The 17,547-nt window shown below is 36.1% G+C and overlaps 1 protein-coding gene across 5 annotated transcripts in view; it reads left to right on the top strand.

Annotated features, from left to right (window-relative positions):
- LOC128217432 (TBC1 domain family member 30-like) overlaps window positions 1-17,547 on the top strand; it is a 47,480-nt gene that overhangs the window by 3,855 nt on the left and 26,078 nt on the right. The window contains exons 1-2 of one of the 5 annotated variants that reach the window (XM_052924582.1): window positions 9,664-9,760; window positions 10,910-10,937. Coding sequence is in view for 2 of the 5 variants with exons in the window: in XM_052924579.1 (XP_052780539.1) it covers window positions 571-735 (165 nt within the window). In the remaining 3 variants the exon portion in view is untranslated. Of the gene's footprint in view, window positions 1-570; window positions 736-8,419; window positions 8,769-9,663; window positions 9,761-10,443; window positions 10,938-16,289; window positions 16,344-17,547 lie in introns of those variants that run through there. The other 4 variants (XM_052924579.1, XM_052924580.1, XM_052924581.1 and 1 more) reach the window with 4 other exon arrangements.

Raw genomic sequence — 17,547 nt, 5'->3', positions numbered from 1 at the left:
ATTGTTTTTCTTACCTCCCCTGCAGTAAATGCGATGGTTAAGAAATCAGAATACCATGCAGGTCGTACAACTTTGTTGTGACAGAAGTAACTTGATTTATTTACATGAAGTTCATTGGAATATGTCAGATACTGTGAAATATAATTTTAACTTATAAAACAATAATATAACATGTAATAGTTAGATAATGTGAAGCCAACTCTTAATGATTAAGAATGGGCATAATAAACATAGCAAAATAGACCTTCTTTATCATTTAGATTCTACTTTAGGTCATTGAACTGACTTAGAACACATCCTCATTGGCTGGAACATTGTCAATAAAACTCTGACATACAGAGGGTGTATAGGATAAGTGTCAGTTTGTGGACCTTTAAACATCGGCGAAAGTTGAAATTCTAAATGATTAAGCCTCATACTAAATGATTGCCTATCTGCAATTTCATTGGCTGAAAATGTAGGTGGTTTTCTACGTTTAGATAGTGTTTAATGAAACTTAATTGCAATGTTTGCACAATGGAATATATATATTAATAAACATCAATAAAACACATTTGTTTCAAACCTCAGGTGCGGTCCAGCTTCGCAAGCTGATATCGGACATGACACGCCAGGTTAACCAGATATCCGCCAAACTGGTTCGGCAGTTAAAGCGACGAGAGAGGCGAATGTCCAAACTCCAGAATAACTGCGACATCGTAACAGCCTTCATCCAGGCTTCGTCACCAAAGAGAAGTTAGTACATATACATCCAAACTTTTTTCCCGTGCCTCCAATGTCTAGCAGTTCTTGTTTGGAACAGTGGGTATTTTTTATTCTTTGCGTTCATAGTATCCAATCTCTCTTTTCCTGTAAAAAATAATCATTAAGTTCAAAGAATCATTTTTTTCAAATAGAAACATTGATCCGTCATTAAGGTAGGTCTAGCAAATACCAAATTTTGCATGTCGTTAATTCATCCCAAGTTCAATTGCCAAAAACTAATGCCATGCGCAGATGATCCATATGGATTTAATGGCTAGCTATACGTTTTTATCATAATGCAAAATGATCTGTTTGTTTACGCTTACATTCCTGCTTTGCCCATAAAGTCCCACTTGTTTCAAGGAAAGTAAAAACGATATTCTGCTGTTCCAAACTTAGACAAAGGCTGAGGTGATATCTTTGAATGGAGACCTGTAAGATATCACTTAAGTACTTGTGTTTAATTATGGATTATCTAAGTCAACAGATATGGATTAACTTAATATTGACCTTCTTAAGGATATTCGCCCACCAACCCCTATTTAGTTTATCATGGCTTTTCAAAAATTCAGATAAAATCTATTAAGTCACAAATTTATTCATTCATGCACTAGAAAACAGTGTGTTGATACTAGAAGTACCAAATCACTGTATACTCCTATGTTGCTTAGTAACTTATCCTCCATGAATTGATATCATCAATAGAGTCTAATCATTGAGTTGAATAAAATTTCATTTTTTGTTTCAAGATAAATGCATATGTATGTAAGTGATTCTAATGCAGAGGGAAATAATAGCAGTCTGATACATAATTGTTGGCCTGTAGAACTTTGTTAAAGATTGCAACGTTGTTAATGGCATCATTGCTTACTTTAAAGGTTTTGAGGTATTTATATATTTAAACAAAACATGTACACCTGAAACACTTGTCTTGATTCTTGTTCGAAATACTGCAGCTCAAATATGTGTCCTTGAGAATCTTCCAGACCAATACAGATTTGAAATATATCAACAATGTTGTACACAACGCTATTAAATTAGCAATGTTCTGAATATCGGCCCAATGTCTCCTTATTTTTACATAACAGTAAAATATCACATTCAAACATATTTATTCTTTTTTAGGAAACACTAAGTCTTGTTTGAATATGAGGGTTGCTGGGGAGAGTCTTGTTTGAATATGAGGGTTGCTGGGGAGAGTCTTGTTTGAATATGAGGGTTGCTGGGGAGAGTCTTGTTTGAATATGAGGGTTGCTGGGGAGAGTCTTGTTTGAATATGAGGGTTGCTGGGGAGAGTCTTGTTTCAATATGAGGGTTGCTGGGGAGTTTTGTAGAAAATTATTCACCAGTGGTGCTATATGGTAAATTGGAATATCTCATACTCTTACAAAGTGAAGAAAGACATTTGTCTACAGCTGGATGATTTATTAAGGAAAACAGCAGACCACAAATCGAAGCTGACAAGAGTCAAGGTCTGCTACCCACCGTAGTGAATAGAAACAAGAATCCTAGCTGAAAAACCATTTTCGCATATTTACGTTCGATGTTTAAGACCCTAAAGCTCATTATTCTATGAGGGTTCGTAACTTTCGAACCTGAATTTTAAAAACTGTGAACTGTTCAGATATTATGTCACCAGAATTTGATCACTAGTTTCCCGATATTTGTAAGCAAAGATTGATTCATTCCAAGACAAAAAATAAAAAAAAGTTGTCAAAATGGTCAATCTGTGAGAGTGCAGTTTTAACAAACATTTTAACAGATTTGCTCTAAGTTAAAAGTTACACAAAATTAAACAAAGATAACTTCATCTGTTTTATAGAAAATACCCAGCTACATTTATTAAGCAATCAGAATTGTGTGATTACTTAAGAACAAAAAATATGGTTCTAAGGAAAGTCTTTACAAAAACATGAGATGAAAAGTATGTACCATTATGAATAATTTAAAGCGATATAACAATATAAAATAATCATACCTATTGTTGTTATTTCCATATTTGCCTCTGTCAACAGCATTATCGAATGACGTCAGTATCCAGGCTTGTTATCAAGTGGGAAGAATTTGTTAAAAGTATTGGCATATTGAATTTTTTTCGCTGTCTTTGTTGTTGAGGTCTGCCATGAATGCTCGAGTCTGTCAAAATATTAGTCTTTATGTGAAATTTGCCATCTGCTCAATGTCATGCACAGCAGTTTTTACTGCTGCTTGATTTTACTTCATTTCAAATTGGTTTCCATTTGTGTTTTATATAATTTCCTGCTGTTGTTTTTTTCAATTCCAGAGACACTGGTAATTCATGGAAATGAATTTGAAATGCTTGTGGTTAAGCCAGGAATATCTTGGATTTTTTTTTATTTATTGCCAATCTGTTAGATTTCCGTCTATTTTTCAGGCGGCAGGGTAATTTCATGAAATTTTGAGATATTAAAATGTCTGCTGCTCTCACAATCAAGATGTTTAAGTAGTCACTATATTTTCCTGGTTCTTTCCTGGTTATTAATTTCATTGAAATGAGACCAAGTTTGATATGGCCCTGGTGATTGTAAGAAAATAATGATGTTTATGGCTGTTGGTTTCAGATGTGACTTTTCAGTAGTCATTGCTTTATGACTGTTGGTTTCAGATGTGACTTTTCAGTAGTCACTACTTTATGACTGTTGGTTTCAAATGTGTCTTTTCAATAGTCACTACTTTAGGACTGTTTGTTCCAAATGTGACTTTCCAGTAGCCACTACTTTATGACTGTTGGTTTCAGATGCGACTTTTCAGTAGTCACTACTTTATGACTGTTGGTTTCAGATGCGACTTTTCAGTAGTCACTACTTTATGACTGTTGGGTATCAAATGTGACTTTTCAGTAGTCACTACTTAAGGATGGTTGGGGTATCAAATGTGACTTTTCAGTAGTCACTACTTAAGGATGGTTGGGGTATCAAATGTGACTTTTCAGTAGTCACTACTTAAGGGTGGTTGGGGTATCAAATGTGACTTTTCAGTAGTCACTACTTAAGGATGGTTGGGGTATCAAATGTGACTTTTCAGTAGTCACTACTTAAGGGTGGTTGGGGTATCAAATGTGACTTTTCAGTAGTCACTACTTAAGGATGGTTGGGGTATCAAATGTGACTTTTCAGTAGTCACTACTTAAGGGTGGTTGGGGTATCAAATGTGACTTTTCAGTAGTCACTACTTAAGGATGGTTGGGGTATCAAATGTGACTTTTCAGTAGTCACTACTTTATGACTGTTGGGTTTCATATGTGATTTTTCAGTAGTCACTACTTTATGACTGTTGGGTATCAATGTGACTTTTCAGTAGTCACTACTTTATGACTGTTGGGTATCAATGTGACTTTTCAGTAGTCACTACTTTATGACTGTTGGTTTTAAATGTGACTTTTCAGTAGTCACTTCTTTAGGACTGTTGTTTTCGAATGTGAGTTTTCAGTAGTCACTACTTTATGGCTATTTGTTTCGAATGTGACTTAAGTAATCACTACTTTGTGACTGTTGGTTTCAAATGTGTATTTTAGGAAAAACTTTTTTATGACTGTTGGTTTTAAATGCGACATTAATTTAAGTACACACTACATTATGACTGTTGGTTTTAAATGCGACATTTAAGTACACACTACATTATGACTGTTGGTTTTAAATGTTACGTTAATGTAGTCACTACTTCATAACTGTTGGTTTAAATTGGATTTTTAAGTTGTAAGTACTTTATGAACGTTGGTTTTTCAAATGTGACTTGTAAATCTTTTTTTTTGTTTCTGATAATTATTTTTACATCAATCAGGTTGTTTTAATATCTTCTTGTCAAAACAGTCTCCTGTTTTATGCATTTTATATTTTCTAACTTAAATTGTTTTGGAATATGCTGAGCTTTAAGTATAGACAATCAAATGCAAATTTAAGTTATCTAACTGTTGTGCAGCATTGTCAAGCATCAGGGACGGCAATTTCAAGTTGGATATATTTTTTATGCCCCCCTTCGAAGAAGAGGGGTATATTGCTTTGCACAGGCATGTCGGTCGGTCGGTAGACCAAAGCTTGTCCGAGTGATAACTCAACAATTCCTGGACGTATGGTCATCAAACTTCACATGAAGGTTGGGCCTGACCAGTAGATGACCCCTATTGATTTTAGGGGTCATCGGGTCAAAGGTCAAGGTCACAGTGACCTTTAATGGTAAAATAATTTTAAAGCTTGTCCGAGTGATAATTCAACAATGCCTGCACCAATGGCCCTCAAACTTGACATGGAGGTTGGGCCTGACCAGTAGATGACCCCTATTATTTTGGGGGGTCATCAGACCAAAGGTCAAGGTCACAGTGACCTTGAATGGTAAAAGGTCGTCCGAGTGATAACTTGACAATGCCTGCACCCATGGCCCTCAAACTTGACTTGGCGGTTGGGCCTGACCAGTAGCTGACCCCTATTGTTTTTGGGGCTCATCGGGTCAAAGGTCAAGTTCACAGTGACCTTGAATGGTAAAAGGTTGTCCGAGTGATAACTCAACAATGCCGGCACCCATGGCCCTCATAATTGAATTGGAGGTTGGGCCTGACCAGGAGATGACCCCTATTGTTTTTGGGGGTCATCGGGCCAAAGGTCAAGGTCACAGTGACCTTGAATGGTAAAAGGTTGTCCGAGTGATAATTCGACAATGCCTGCACCCATGGCCCTCATAATTGAATTGGAGGTTGGGCCTTACCAGTAGAAGACCCCTATTGTTTTTGGGTGTCATCAGCCAAAGGTCAAGGTCACAGTCACCTTGAATGGTTAAAGGTTTTCCTTGTGATAACATGACAATGCCTGCACCCATGGCCCTCAAACTTGACTTGGAATTGGGCCTGACCAGTACATGACCCCTTTTGTTTTTGGGGGTCATCTGGCCAAAGGTCAAGGTCACAGTCACCTTGAATGGTAAAAGGTTGTCCGAGTGATAACTCGACAATGCCTGCACCCATGGCCCTCAAACTTGACTTGGAGAATTGGCCCGACCAGGAGATGACCCCTATGGTTTTTGGGGGTCATCTGGCCAAAGGTCAAGTTCACAGTGACCTGGAATGGTAAAAGGTTGTCCGAGTGATAACTCGACAAAGCCTGCACCCATGGCCCTCAAACTTGACTTGGAGGTTGGGCCTGGCCAGAAGATGGTCCCTAATGATTTTAGGGGTAATTGGGCTAAAGCTCAAGGTCACAGTGACCTGGAATGGTAAAAGGTTATCCGAGTGATAACTCGACAATGCCTGCACCCATAGCCCTCAAGGTTGACTTGGAGGTTGGGCCTGGCCAGAAGACGGTCCCTATTGATTTTAGGGGTCATTGGGCCAAAGGTCAAGGTCACAGTGACCTTGAATGATAAAAGGTTGTCCGAGTGATAACTCAACAATGCCTGCACCCATGGCCCTCAAACTTGACATTGAGGTTGGGCCTGACCAGTAGATGACCCCTATTGATTTTAGGGGTCAAAGGTCAAGGTCACAGTGACCTTGAAAGCGACCTCGACAATTCCTGGACCTATGGTCATCAAACTTGACATGAAGGTTGGGCCTGCCCAGTAGATGACCCCTATCGACTTTGGGGGTCATCAGGCCAAGGTCAATGTCACAGTAACCTTTAACGCAAAAAAGTTAACAAATCTTCTCCCACTGATATCTCAACAATGCCTGAACCTATGATCATTAAACTTGACATGGATGTTAAGCCTGACCAGTAGATCACCCTTTTTGATTTTAGGATTCATAGAGCCAAAGGTCAAGGTCACAGTGATCTTGAATGGTAAAAGGTTGTCAGAGTGATAACTCAACAATGCCTGAACCCATGGCCTTCAAACTTGACTTGGAGTTGCATCTGACTTGTAGATGACCCCTTATGATTTAAGGGGTCATTGGGTCAAAGGTCAAGGTCACAGTGACCTTGAACGAAAAAAACTTGTCTGTGTGATAACTTGACAATGCCTGCACCCATGGCCCTCGAACTTGACATTTAGGTTTCTGGTGACCAGCTGATGACTCTGGATTTTGAGTTCATAGAGTCAAAGGTCATGGTCATAACACACTCTTTCCTCACACTTTAATGGTCATAATCTGAAAACTGCCTTAATGGCAACAAATCAGCTGTCATTTCGGTCCATGCATATTTCATTCAATTGTCCATATAATCCTGACAACATGGCGCTCAGGGGGGGCATAATGTTTGACAAACATCTCTTGTTATATTTGTTTCCAAAATAGCAATAATTTGGGTTGTAGGATCCTAGGGACAAGAAAACCTCTTATGTCTTTGTGGTCAATTAATACTTTTAAATAGTTGCCACTAACATGAGTGGTTCCATCGACTACCCTGTGGACCATTATAAGCTTCAAATAAGACATAAGTATTATATTCATTAATATTCATTACTCCATAATGTTAGGTATCCTTAAAAATATATTTTTAAAGCTGCAATCTTGACTGATTTGACATTTTTTTATAGTTTTGTCTCAGAATCAGCTATTTTCAGTTCCAATGCCTTCTCAATTATTTACAAAACTGCCGAACATTTCATTTTTCTTAAAGCGTTAGTAACGCTATTAACTTTAAAACATAAATTTCAACATCAAACGTAAATATGAAAAACTGCAATCTGACCTTTTTGTCAGCAGTCTTATATCACCATTTTCCAGACATTTACGCCAAATTTGCTCATTCCAAGACAAAAAAAGGTGTTAAAAATGATCAATCTGTAAGAGTGCAGCTTAAAGTAGTCATTGCCACCCTTCTCACAATTTAAATTACTATTTTAGCATGTTTGATAGTTCATATAATTGAAAATTACATGACAACATTTTAAACTGCAATATTTAAGTAATCTATGTTCATTTCTCATGAACACAATAAAATCATCAAAGTTTACTTTTTATGACAAGAATGAAAAGTTAAACATGCACCCTTTCAGACTTGAATTGTTGTTATTTCTTGGCGGGAATACCCCCAAACCCCCCTGCCAACTTTCATATCATATTTAGATTTAAGTTTTGAGGTAAAAGCGCATGTATAATAAAAGAATTGCAACCTTAACTTAAGCCCCTTCTAATGTCAATTTTTGGATCTGCCAATGATTTGTTAATTTATTGCCAAAATAACACACAGCTTTAACTAGATTAAAGTAAAACCAATGGTTCCCTTTTAAGCTGTCTTAAAATACTTTTTTATTAGCAGAAACTCTGAAGGCAAAAATGAGTAGGTGGATCCTTATTTGGTTGGCATAGATCTGTGAAATCTTGACATCAGTGATTGTTTTGTATCAGTTTTGGATGTGGATGGCACGGTTTTCCTTGCGTTCTGTTATTCTATGGTGGTATTGGAATATTGGTTACTGCCAGAAAAACTGTGGGCAGAGGGGTATTGATTTTACCAGAAAATTGTCATTCTCCATGATATATACTAACCATGCTGTATTCCATGATCTGGTACTGAGTGCACTATAGTTAGTCTTTCATGATCGCTTTCTTTATATGACTGAGGGATTGATTTTATCTTCGTAGCCTAGTGGATAACAGTGATTATATGGACTGGAGTTTTGAAGACTTGATACATTAACATTAAATATGTTATAAATATATGTTGTTTAAACTTCTTGAAACTTTTTTTATTGTAATGAGAGAATATTTGATCAAAGTTTATTATGCTGGATTTAATCAAGTAGAAATATAACTCTAAGGCTAAAACGGGAAGGTATATTTAAACAAGGATATAATGATGTCAGGCAGTGAACATTTAATAGATTAATCAGTCGTATTCATCATATAAGATAAACGGGCCAAGAGAAAGCCAAATATGAATGAAATCTGTATACAGTTACAAGGTGCTTGATGTTTGGACATTCCGTTAAGTTATCTCAGGATCCCAGTGGACATTTGTAGCCCAGTGATATCTGGGTAAGGATGTTTGGATTTTTAAACTACATCAATCTGGGACGCCCCCTCACTTCTCCTTTACAGGAGCCAGATCAGGCCAGGAGGGATTCGAAAGGTACCCTTTTAAGCATTTTTTACTGAACAAATGATTTTTAATGTTTGTCTGTACTTTTAAAGCTCTTCAGTCTTTTTAAAATAGCTGGTACTTTATCATTTGTGATTTAAATGTTCTGTTGGGTGGTATTAATAAGTTCAGAAATGTTGTAAATAAATCCTTATCTGGATAACACTTTTCTCACAAACTGCTACCTACATTTCAATATCATCTCTTAAAAAATATGTAAAGACATATAACAATACAGGAATTAGGTTGTTGTTGTTGTTGTTGTTTTTGTTTCTGGTAAAATTATTTTTAAGTAGTCGTACACTATATTTGATATGAGAATGAAGTAACAATTGACACGGCCTGTCAGTCAAACTAGCCGATCAATACACGACTGACCAATCAACATCTAGATAAGGCGAGGCTTATCAGTTGCCAGTTGCTATCCACCATGATCTTGGACACCGACAATCTACACTGATGAGCAGTAGTGTTATTACTGTTTGTCATATAAACTGAGAGATGACCATAAACTTATAGGCCCATGATAACATATAACTAAATGTCACAAAAAGTATATAATTATGTATTGTATAGATAAAAACAAAATCATCTTTGTAAATGATGCAAATTTATACAAGTTTAAACTTATGATAATGACTATGTTCATTTCTAATTTCTTTGTTGCTTGTTAGAACAGTTTTGCATTTCATTTAATATTGATATATGTGAAATTTGATGTTAATTTTGACCAAAAGAATGAATTTTCTGATATTGCCAAATAACTGAAACTGAAACTGAAATTGAAATACATTGAGAGAAACAAGGTAATTATATCAATGCTTAGATATATATAGTATATCATTCATCTTTTATATAACAGGTGATTCTTAATGGAGAAAGGAAGAAAAACAGCAAAATCCACCATGTTTTGGCATTTGATAAAAACAAACATTGTTTTTTTGTTGACTTTTGTGATGGAAATTAATACACGTTTTGTTTCCGTAGATTTGAGTTTTAAAAAGATACTTTTTGTATAACAAAATACTGATGTCATTTAGAAATAAATTTATTAAACTTTCGACATTATATCATTTCTACCTGATTTATACATTGCATTCAATGAATAATAATGAACTTATTTTATGTTATACTTGCTTTTATTGCAATGTTTTACCAAGTTCCATGCTTTTTTTTATTGTCAAAAACAAATTTTGTATTATTATTGTCTGCTTCTGCTTCTTTGTCAGCCAGCTCTTACTAAGGAGTCACGTGACATTGTAGGGGTGCCTTATCGCTATCGGCGTGGTGTCAATTATAATCAAACGTCAGTAGCATTTTTTATCCGATGAGAAATGGATGCTTTGTAAATGTTATTGTTTCTATCCATCAATTGAACAATTATCATCCATGCCAGAAACTCACTGGTTTTAATTTCTCTGCACTGAGAAAATTATTAATATTAATGAGTTATGTTGTATAACAATTTTTTTCGCATGAAAAATGTAGTAGCTATTCTGTTTGCCCACATAGCCTCAAAGAAGTGTAATCACTCTTTTGTCCCTTGTGAGTGATGTCATTACTTTGAATGGTTAATCTGTAAGAATTGATCCGGCTCATAGACAACAATTTATTACTCTTTAGGGAGCTTGGTGAAAGCGGCTACATGGTGATGTTGACCCTTGAACGATGAACATGTATCAATAAACAAAATTGAATGTTTGTAGATAACTTGGCACCAGTATGGGTTGACATTGATCAATCCCCTTTTTTCTTATGGTGTTGGAGGTCTTGGCCGATGGCTATTCCATTTAAACATATAACCCGAGGGGTAAAGGCACTTCTTAATTATACCACCCACCTACAGAAGCAAATTTACCCTTTCGGTGTCCAAATAAGTATAAAAGACACCAACCATATACTATGAAAATAATTGCCTCCTCCCCCCGGGGGTTATATGTTTTTTTCTGGAATAGTCTTTAGAGTTATAATGATATGATAAGTTGCTCTGAATCTGTGATAATTACTCCATAAGTTATAATGAAAGTCAGTGCATTTATGGAATATCCCTTGGACAATATAATTGGACAGAGATTTTCTGGAGAAGATTCTGTTTGATTTTGATTTTCTGTTTGAATTTCTCTTTTTATTAGTTGACTATTCCACTGGAAGATTGAACAGGTTGGTAGCTATTGAATTATTCATGGCATAATGTTTTTTAATTCAATTTATGCTACAAGTCATTGGGGTTAAAATGATAATTTGACATCTGACATTTTTTGAGATTAAATTCCTATTTTTCCAGCGTGATCGATAAATATTATCAAGCATAAATGTATTGTTCATTGATACTCCGGACTCCTGACTCCCACACTTTTCTATGACATTTGTATCAACCCACAGGATAGAATTAGTTCTTGTTTTGATCTTTATATCAGAACTGAAGCTAAATATACTCTATACAGGAGGATAAAATAATTGTTATTTAAAGGGACCAGATGATACAATTTAGAGGAAAAAAGAAAATTGTCAAAAACTTACATAAAATTGTCACCGTTGTGTACAACGCATTAAATCTTACTTTATGGTGTATTACATTGCCTACGACACATGCATCTTTCACAGTTTTTGCTCATTTTTTAGCTCTACTGGCCAAAGGCCAGAAGAGCTTATGCGATGGTAATGTGTACATAGTATGTGCGTCTGTGCATCTGTGCGTCCGTGCATCTGTAAACAATTTTTTGTTAACACGATACAGTCTTCAGTTTTGATTGGATCTCGATGAAACTTGTACAGTATTTAGATATCAATTTGAGCTTGGTTCCTTTCGAAAACCAGCCATATCTGCCCATGAATGGCTAGATTATGGGCCTTGAAAGTTTTAAAGAAATGCTTTCTATTTTTAGCCAGATCTGCATGATCGAATTCTATTTTTAGCCAAGTTTACATGTACATGTAAATTCAAGTCTAGAATTAAGGGAGACAATTTGCAAGTCTAGGATTAAGAGAGACAATTTGCCCGAAGGTGGGCATATTAAAATCGCACCGTCCGTCCATCCGGCCGTCCGGCCGTCCGGCTCTGTACCTTTCCCTTGTATGGACAGATTTTAAAATAACTTGCCACATGTGTTCCACATACCAAGACGACGTGTCGCGTGCAAGACCCGTGTCCCTACCTCTAAGGTCAAGGTCACACTTAGTGTTTATTCACAATGGAGTGCTGCATATAAGAACATAGAGTATAGGTTGTCGTGTCAGGGCTGTAACTTTTCCTTGTATGGAGAGATTTTAAAATAACTTGCCACATGTGTTCCACATACCAAGACGATGTGTCGCGTGCAAGACCCGTGTCCCTACCTCAAAGGTCAAGGCCACACTTAGTGTTTATTCACAATGGAGTGCTGCATATAAGGACATAGAGTATGGGTTGTCGTGTCCGGGCTGTAACTTTCTCTTGTATGGACAGATTTTGAAATAACTTGCCACATGTGTTCCACGTACCAAGACGACATGTTGCCTGCAATACCTGTTTCCTTACCTCCAAGGTCAAGGTCACACATAGTGTTTATTCACAATGGAGTGCTGCATATAAGAACATAAAGTATAGGTTGTCGTGTCGGGGCTGTAACTTTCCCTTGTATGGACAGATTTTAAAATAACTTGCCAAATGTGTTCCACATACCAAGACGACGTGTTGCGTGCAAAACCCGTGTTCCTACCTCAAAGGTCAAGGTCACACTTAGTGTTTATTCACAATAGAGTGCTGCATATAAGGACATAGAGTATAGGTTGTCGTGTCCGGGCTGTAACTTTCCCTTGTATGGACAGATTTTAAAATAACTTGCTACATGTGTTCCACATACCAAGACGATGTGTCGCGTGCAAGACCCGTGTCCCTGCCTCAAAGGTCAAGGTCACACTTAGTGTTTATTCACAATGGAGTGCTGCATATAAGGACATAGAGTATAGGTTGTCGTGTCCGAGCTGTAACTTTCCCTTGTATGGACAGATTTTAAAATAATTTGCCACATGTGTTCCACATACCAAGACAATGTGTCACGTTCAAGACCCGTGTCCCTACCTCAAAGGTCAAGGTCACACTTAGTGGTTATTCACAATGGAGTGCTGCATATAAGGACATAGAGTATAGGTTGTCGTGTCCGGGCTGTAACTTTCTCTTGTATGGACAGATTTTAAAATAACTTGCCACATGTGTTCCACATACCAAGACGACGTGTCGCGTGCAAGACCCGTGTCCCTGCCTCAAAGGTCAAGGTCACACATAGTTTTTATTCACAATGGAGTGCTGCATATAAGGACATAGAGTATAGGTTGTCGTGTCCGAGCTGTAACTTTCCCTTGTATGGACAGATTTTAAAATAACTTGCCACATGTGTTCCACATACCAAGATGACGTGTCGCGTGCAAGACCCGTGTCCCTGCCTCAAAGGTCAAGGTCACACTTAGTGTTTATTCACAATGGAGTGCTGCATATAAGGACATAGAGTATAGGTTGTCGTGTCCGAGCTGTAACTTTCCCTTGTATGGACAGATTTTAAAATAATTTGCCACATGTGTTCCACATACCAAGACGACGTGTCGCGTTCAAGACTCGTGTCCCTGCCTCAAAGGTCAAGGTCACACATAGTGTTTATTCACAATGGAGTGCTGCATATAAGGACATAGAGTATAGGTCGTCATGTCCGGGCTGTAACTTTCCCTTGTATGGACAGATTTTAAAATAACTTGCCACATGTGTTCCACATACCAAGGCGACGTGTCGCGTGCAAGACCCGTGTCCCTGCCTCAAAGGTCAAGGTCATACTTAGTGTTTATTCACAATGGAGAGCTGCATATAAGGACATAGAGTATAGGTTGTCGTGTCCGGGCTGTTTCTTTCCCTTGTATGGACAGATTTTAAAATCACTTGCTATATGTGTTCCACATACGAAGACAACTCGTCGTGTGCAAGACCCATGTCCCTACCTCTAAGGTGAAAGATACACTGTGTTTATTCACAAGGGAATTCTGAATGTAAGGACATAACAGTGTAGGTTTTCAAGTATGGGTGGTATTTTTTGATGTTCAGAGGCAATTTAAAATAACTTGCCATATTTATTTGACACTTAAAGGCAAGATCAACTTTTCATGTACTGACCTTGTTCGTAGGTCAATGTCACATTCGGGGGCATTCGTCACATACTGTGACAGCTCTTGTTGCTTCTGCAGTTGATTTTGTGAATTACTCTGCCTTGTTCTTGTTGAAAGCCCAAAGGCCATTTTTTAGCTATAAGTTCTGTAGTTTGCGCATTCATCTTAATAAAATTGGTTGTTAATGTTTGTTCAAGTTATGCACCTGGTGTCATTACTGGCCACGCCCAGGGTTCATAGGTTTGGTAAACTTAAATCGGGAAAGGTTTGAAAATCTTTTTGTGTGTTCGTGCATCCATCTCAGCACAATTGGTTGTGAATGTTTGTTCAAATTGATCAATGTTGTCCTAGGATGCCCTTGACTTTGACCTTTTGACCAACTTTATTTAATTTTTAAAACTACAAATTTTTTTACTATGAGTACAGTTTTGAAAGCATTCTTTTTTGTCAGATGACTTTTACTTGGCACATATTAAAATAGATCATGCAACTAATCTGCTTACAATACTTTCTGGGCTCAGATGTTGAACGTGCAACATTTTCAGGTAACTCAAACACAAAACATAAACTATATGTCTGTTGCCTTTTACCCATACATGCATGCTCTGGATTGATATGACCACAAAAGCCATGCCAGTTGAGCATAGACCTTTTTGGGCCTCTTGTTCCAATTCAAATCTTACTGAGGTTGTCTTCCACGTTAATCCCCAGAGTACGTCTAAAAATAGCATCGTATATTTATCTGTACTTGTATATTTATCTGTACTCATAAACAGGTAAGATTTGAACTCAGAAACCAATATGGGCTATTTTTAAATGGGGAAACACAGTTGCTCAGACAGCAACATGATTTTTCCGTTCATTATTTTTACCATGTAAAGTGATGTATTATCGGCCTCCTACTAACTGGCATTGACAATTCCTGGCTTGTTTTGAGAAATACTGTTTTTACAGAATTTTAAACCATCTGGTGTCTAGCCCCCTTCAAATCTTTTATACGCTAAGAAGAAACATTAGCTCAATGAGCTATTTTCAGACATATTAATTAATTAACAAAGCTATTTTAATCTGTTATATTTAATTCATGAAGTTATTGTATCACAACAGTTTTAAAAGTCACCGGAGCTTTTTGTTTGAAACTTCACTGTCAATTAAAAAAAGATTGTATACTGGAATTCTTAGTTTCAAAATTGTTCGCAAAAGAAACTTTTCAGAAAGATTCTTCAGCTAATACAGAAAAATAAGTTCTGTTTTACGCGTTTAGTCAGGCAATTGTCAAAAATTGATATTTTGTCGTTTCTGACTAAATTGGATAAAAAAAATCATCCAAATTTTTAGAAAATGAATTATATTAGTTTTGGTGCAGAACATAGCCGAAAAAAGGTCTGTAACATACTATATTATGAAAATGAGGTGTATGAATGTATTTAAAACACATATATTTATTGAAGTAAGAACAATGTCATAGCCTCGCACTATATATATATCTCATTTTAAAAAAATTAAATATAAAAATTATTTTCCCTTGCCCATTAAGAACATCCATGGAGTTATTATTGTTAAGAAATCTGTGGTTGCTCTATGCCTTATTTATTTCTAATATAGCCGGCAGCGTCTCAAAAGAATGACTAAAAGGTTAATTACTTCTAAATATGGAAAACATCCCACAAATAATTAATCATTGGATCAATAGTGGGTTTTTTCCACTTAATAATGGCTTCAAAATGTAATTAGATGGTTTAAGATAAAAAAAAAAAAGCGTAAACTGTATTTGATTTTTTTTTGTCCATAATTAAAAGTTTGATTGTATTTAAAAACTAGGCTTAATTATTTAAAATTTCAACATTCGGCGGTGTTAAAAGATCCGTCTACTGCCACTCAACTGATATTCATTCCCTGCGTCAGATTTTGAGTTGACAGTGTGTCAGCCAATGAGGTTGTATTCTAAGTCCGTAAGATGACCTGAAGTAATATCTTAGTAATTAAAAAGGGCTCGTTCGCTACCCACACTTTGCCCATTCTTAATGATTAAGATCTTACTTCATGTCATCTAACTAATACATAGATGGTTGAAAACTTTGAAACAATCATATTGAAAAATATGCCCTGAAACTTTTAATTGTGTCAAGGAAAATGGATATAATAAGAAGGATTAAAATTGTTCATTCATTTTTTTTAATTGATGAACTATTTGATTTATACTGTGATACAAACTAATTTGTTGTATGGTTCCTGCTCACAAATAAAACATGGTTGATTTAGCTGTGATTAGCATTGATTAGTTCTCTGTGATGGGGAATCATTGATTCAGCTTATAGAGTGCCTATTCTCTGGAAGGCGATACTTTAGGAGTGGCTATTATATAGTTACTGGATAAACTATAATGGATTTGTGACAGGTCATCACATTGGACTACCTAGTGGTTTACATATTAGTGTGAGCATTGTAATATAAATAATAAAATTGCTTACATGTGAACCTCTGGCAATGATAGAGAGGTAGATTTAGGTCTCCAAAGCAGTAGATTGGGTTCAATAGCAGTAGAATGTCTTATTCCTTTTATTTTCAGTCAAAAACAATGATGGAATTAAACAATGGAAACAAAAACTTGATATTTGTTACTATTTTTAGATTTGTTGAAAATATGCATAAAATTTGTCATGGTTCAGAGTGTAGTCAATTGTCAGTGTTTTTGATTGAAAAACAGTAGGAATATTACCTTTGACTTGTAAAATCTACTTTATATTCAGTGGAGCTGCTAATAAATCAAATCAAACTGCCCAAACAGGTCAGAGTGTAAGTGCAGATGACTGCAGAATTGTGTATGTCAATTCCCCCCCCCCCACCCCCACGCCAAAATGTCATAAATTTTTATACACTGTAGATTTATATCACACTGGGAATGTTGTTTTCTATGATGTTTCAGCAGTTTTATAATGTCTTTGAGATTTACATAAATGCTAATTAGTAGGATGCCAATTAGCAAAGAATGCTGATTAGTGGTCTTTTCATGACTACCTTCCTGGTAACTTACAGCTCGGCTTATTTGACAAATGTTTATTGCACCATTCTTTAAAACTGACAGGTCATTGGGGTTATTTTAGCCTGGTTGATAGAATGTTGAGGTTTTTAAAAGAAAATTTAAGGCCAATTTGTAAGAAATTTGAGGGAATTTTTTTAAAGACCTTTCAATAGCGGTAGATTTCGATGTGAGAGCGGTATATTGGTAGCGGTGTCTCTAAAGCATTATATTTTACCTACCGCTGGTAGAGTTCACATGTATGAAATTGTGGAAGATTATCAACATTGTTTTAATCTATTTATGTTGAACAGTTTTTTTTCTTTTCTTTTATTGGTTCTTGTTACTCTCAGTGGTTCTGACAATCAGGATTAATCTAGAAATCAGGGTTGAAAGCTTTTAACTTCAGACTATTGTACAGTTGTCAAGATTGTTCTTTGCTCAGACATTTGCATCAAAATAAGTATGAAAGACATTGAAATGGATAGAAATAATTTTTAAAAGGTGTCTTAACTTTAGACTATTGTATTATTGTAAAGATGGTTCTTTCCCCTGACATTTGCACCAAAATAAGTAAGAGAGACCTTGAAATGGATATAAATAACTTTCAAAAGGCGTCTT

The sequence above is a fragment of the Mya arenaria genome, chromosome 14, assembly GCF_026914265.1.
Source record: "Mya arenaria isolate MELC-2E11 chromosome 14, ASM2691426v1".
NCBI lineage: Eukaryota > Metazoa > Mollusca > Bivalvia > Myida > Myidae > Mya > Mya arenaria.
The sequence above is the reverse complement of the archived record's forward strand: the minus strand, read 5'-3'. Positions and strand labels throughout refer to the sequence as shown.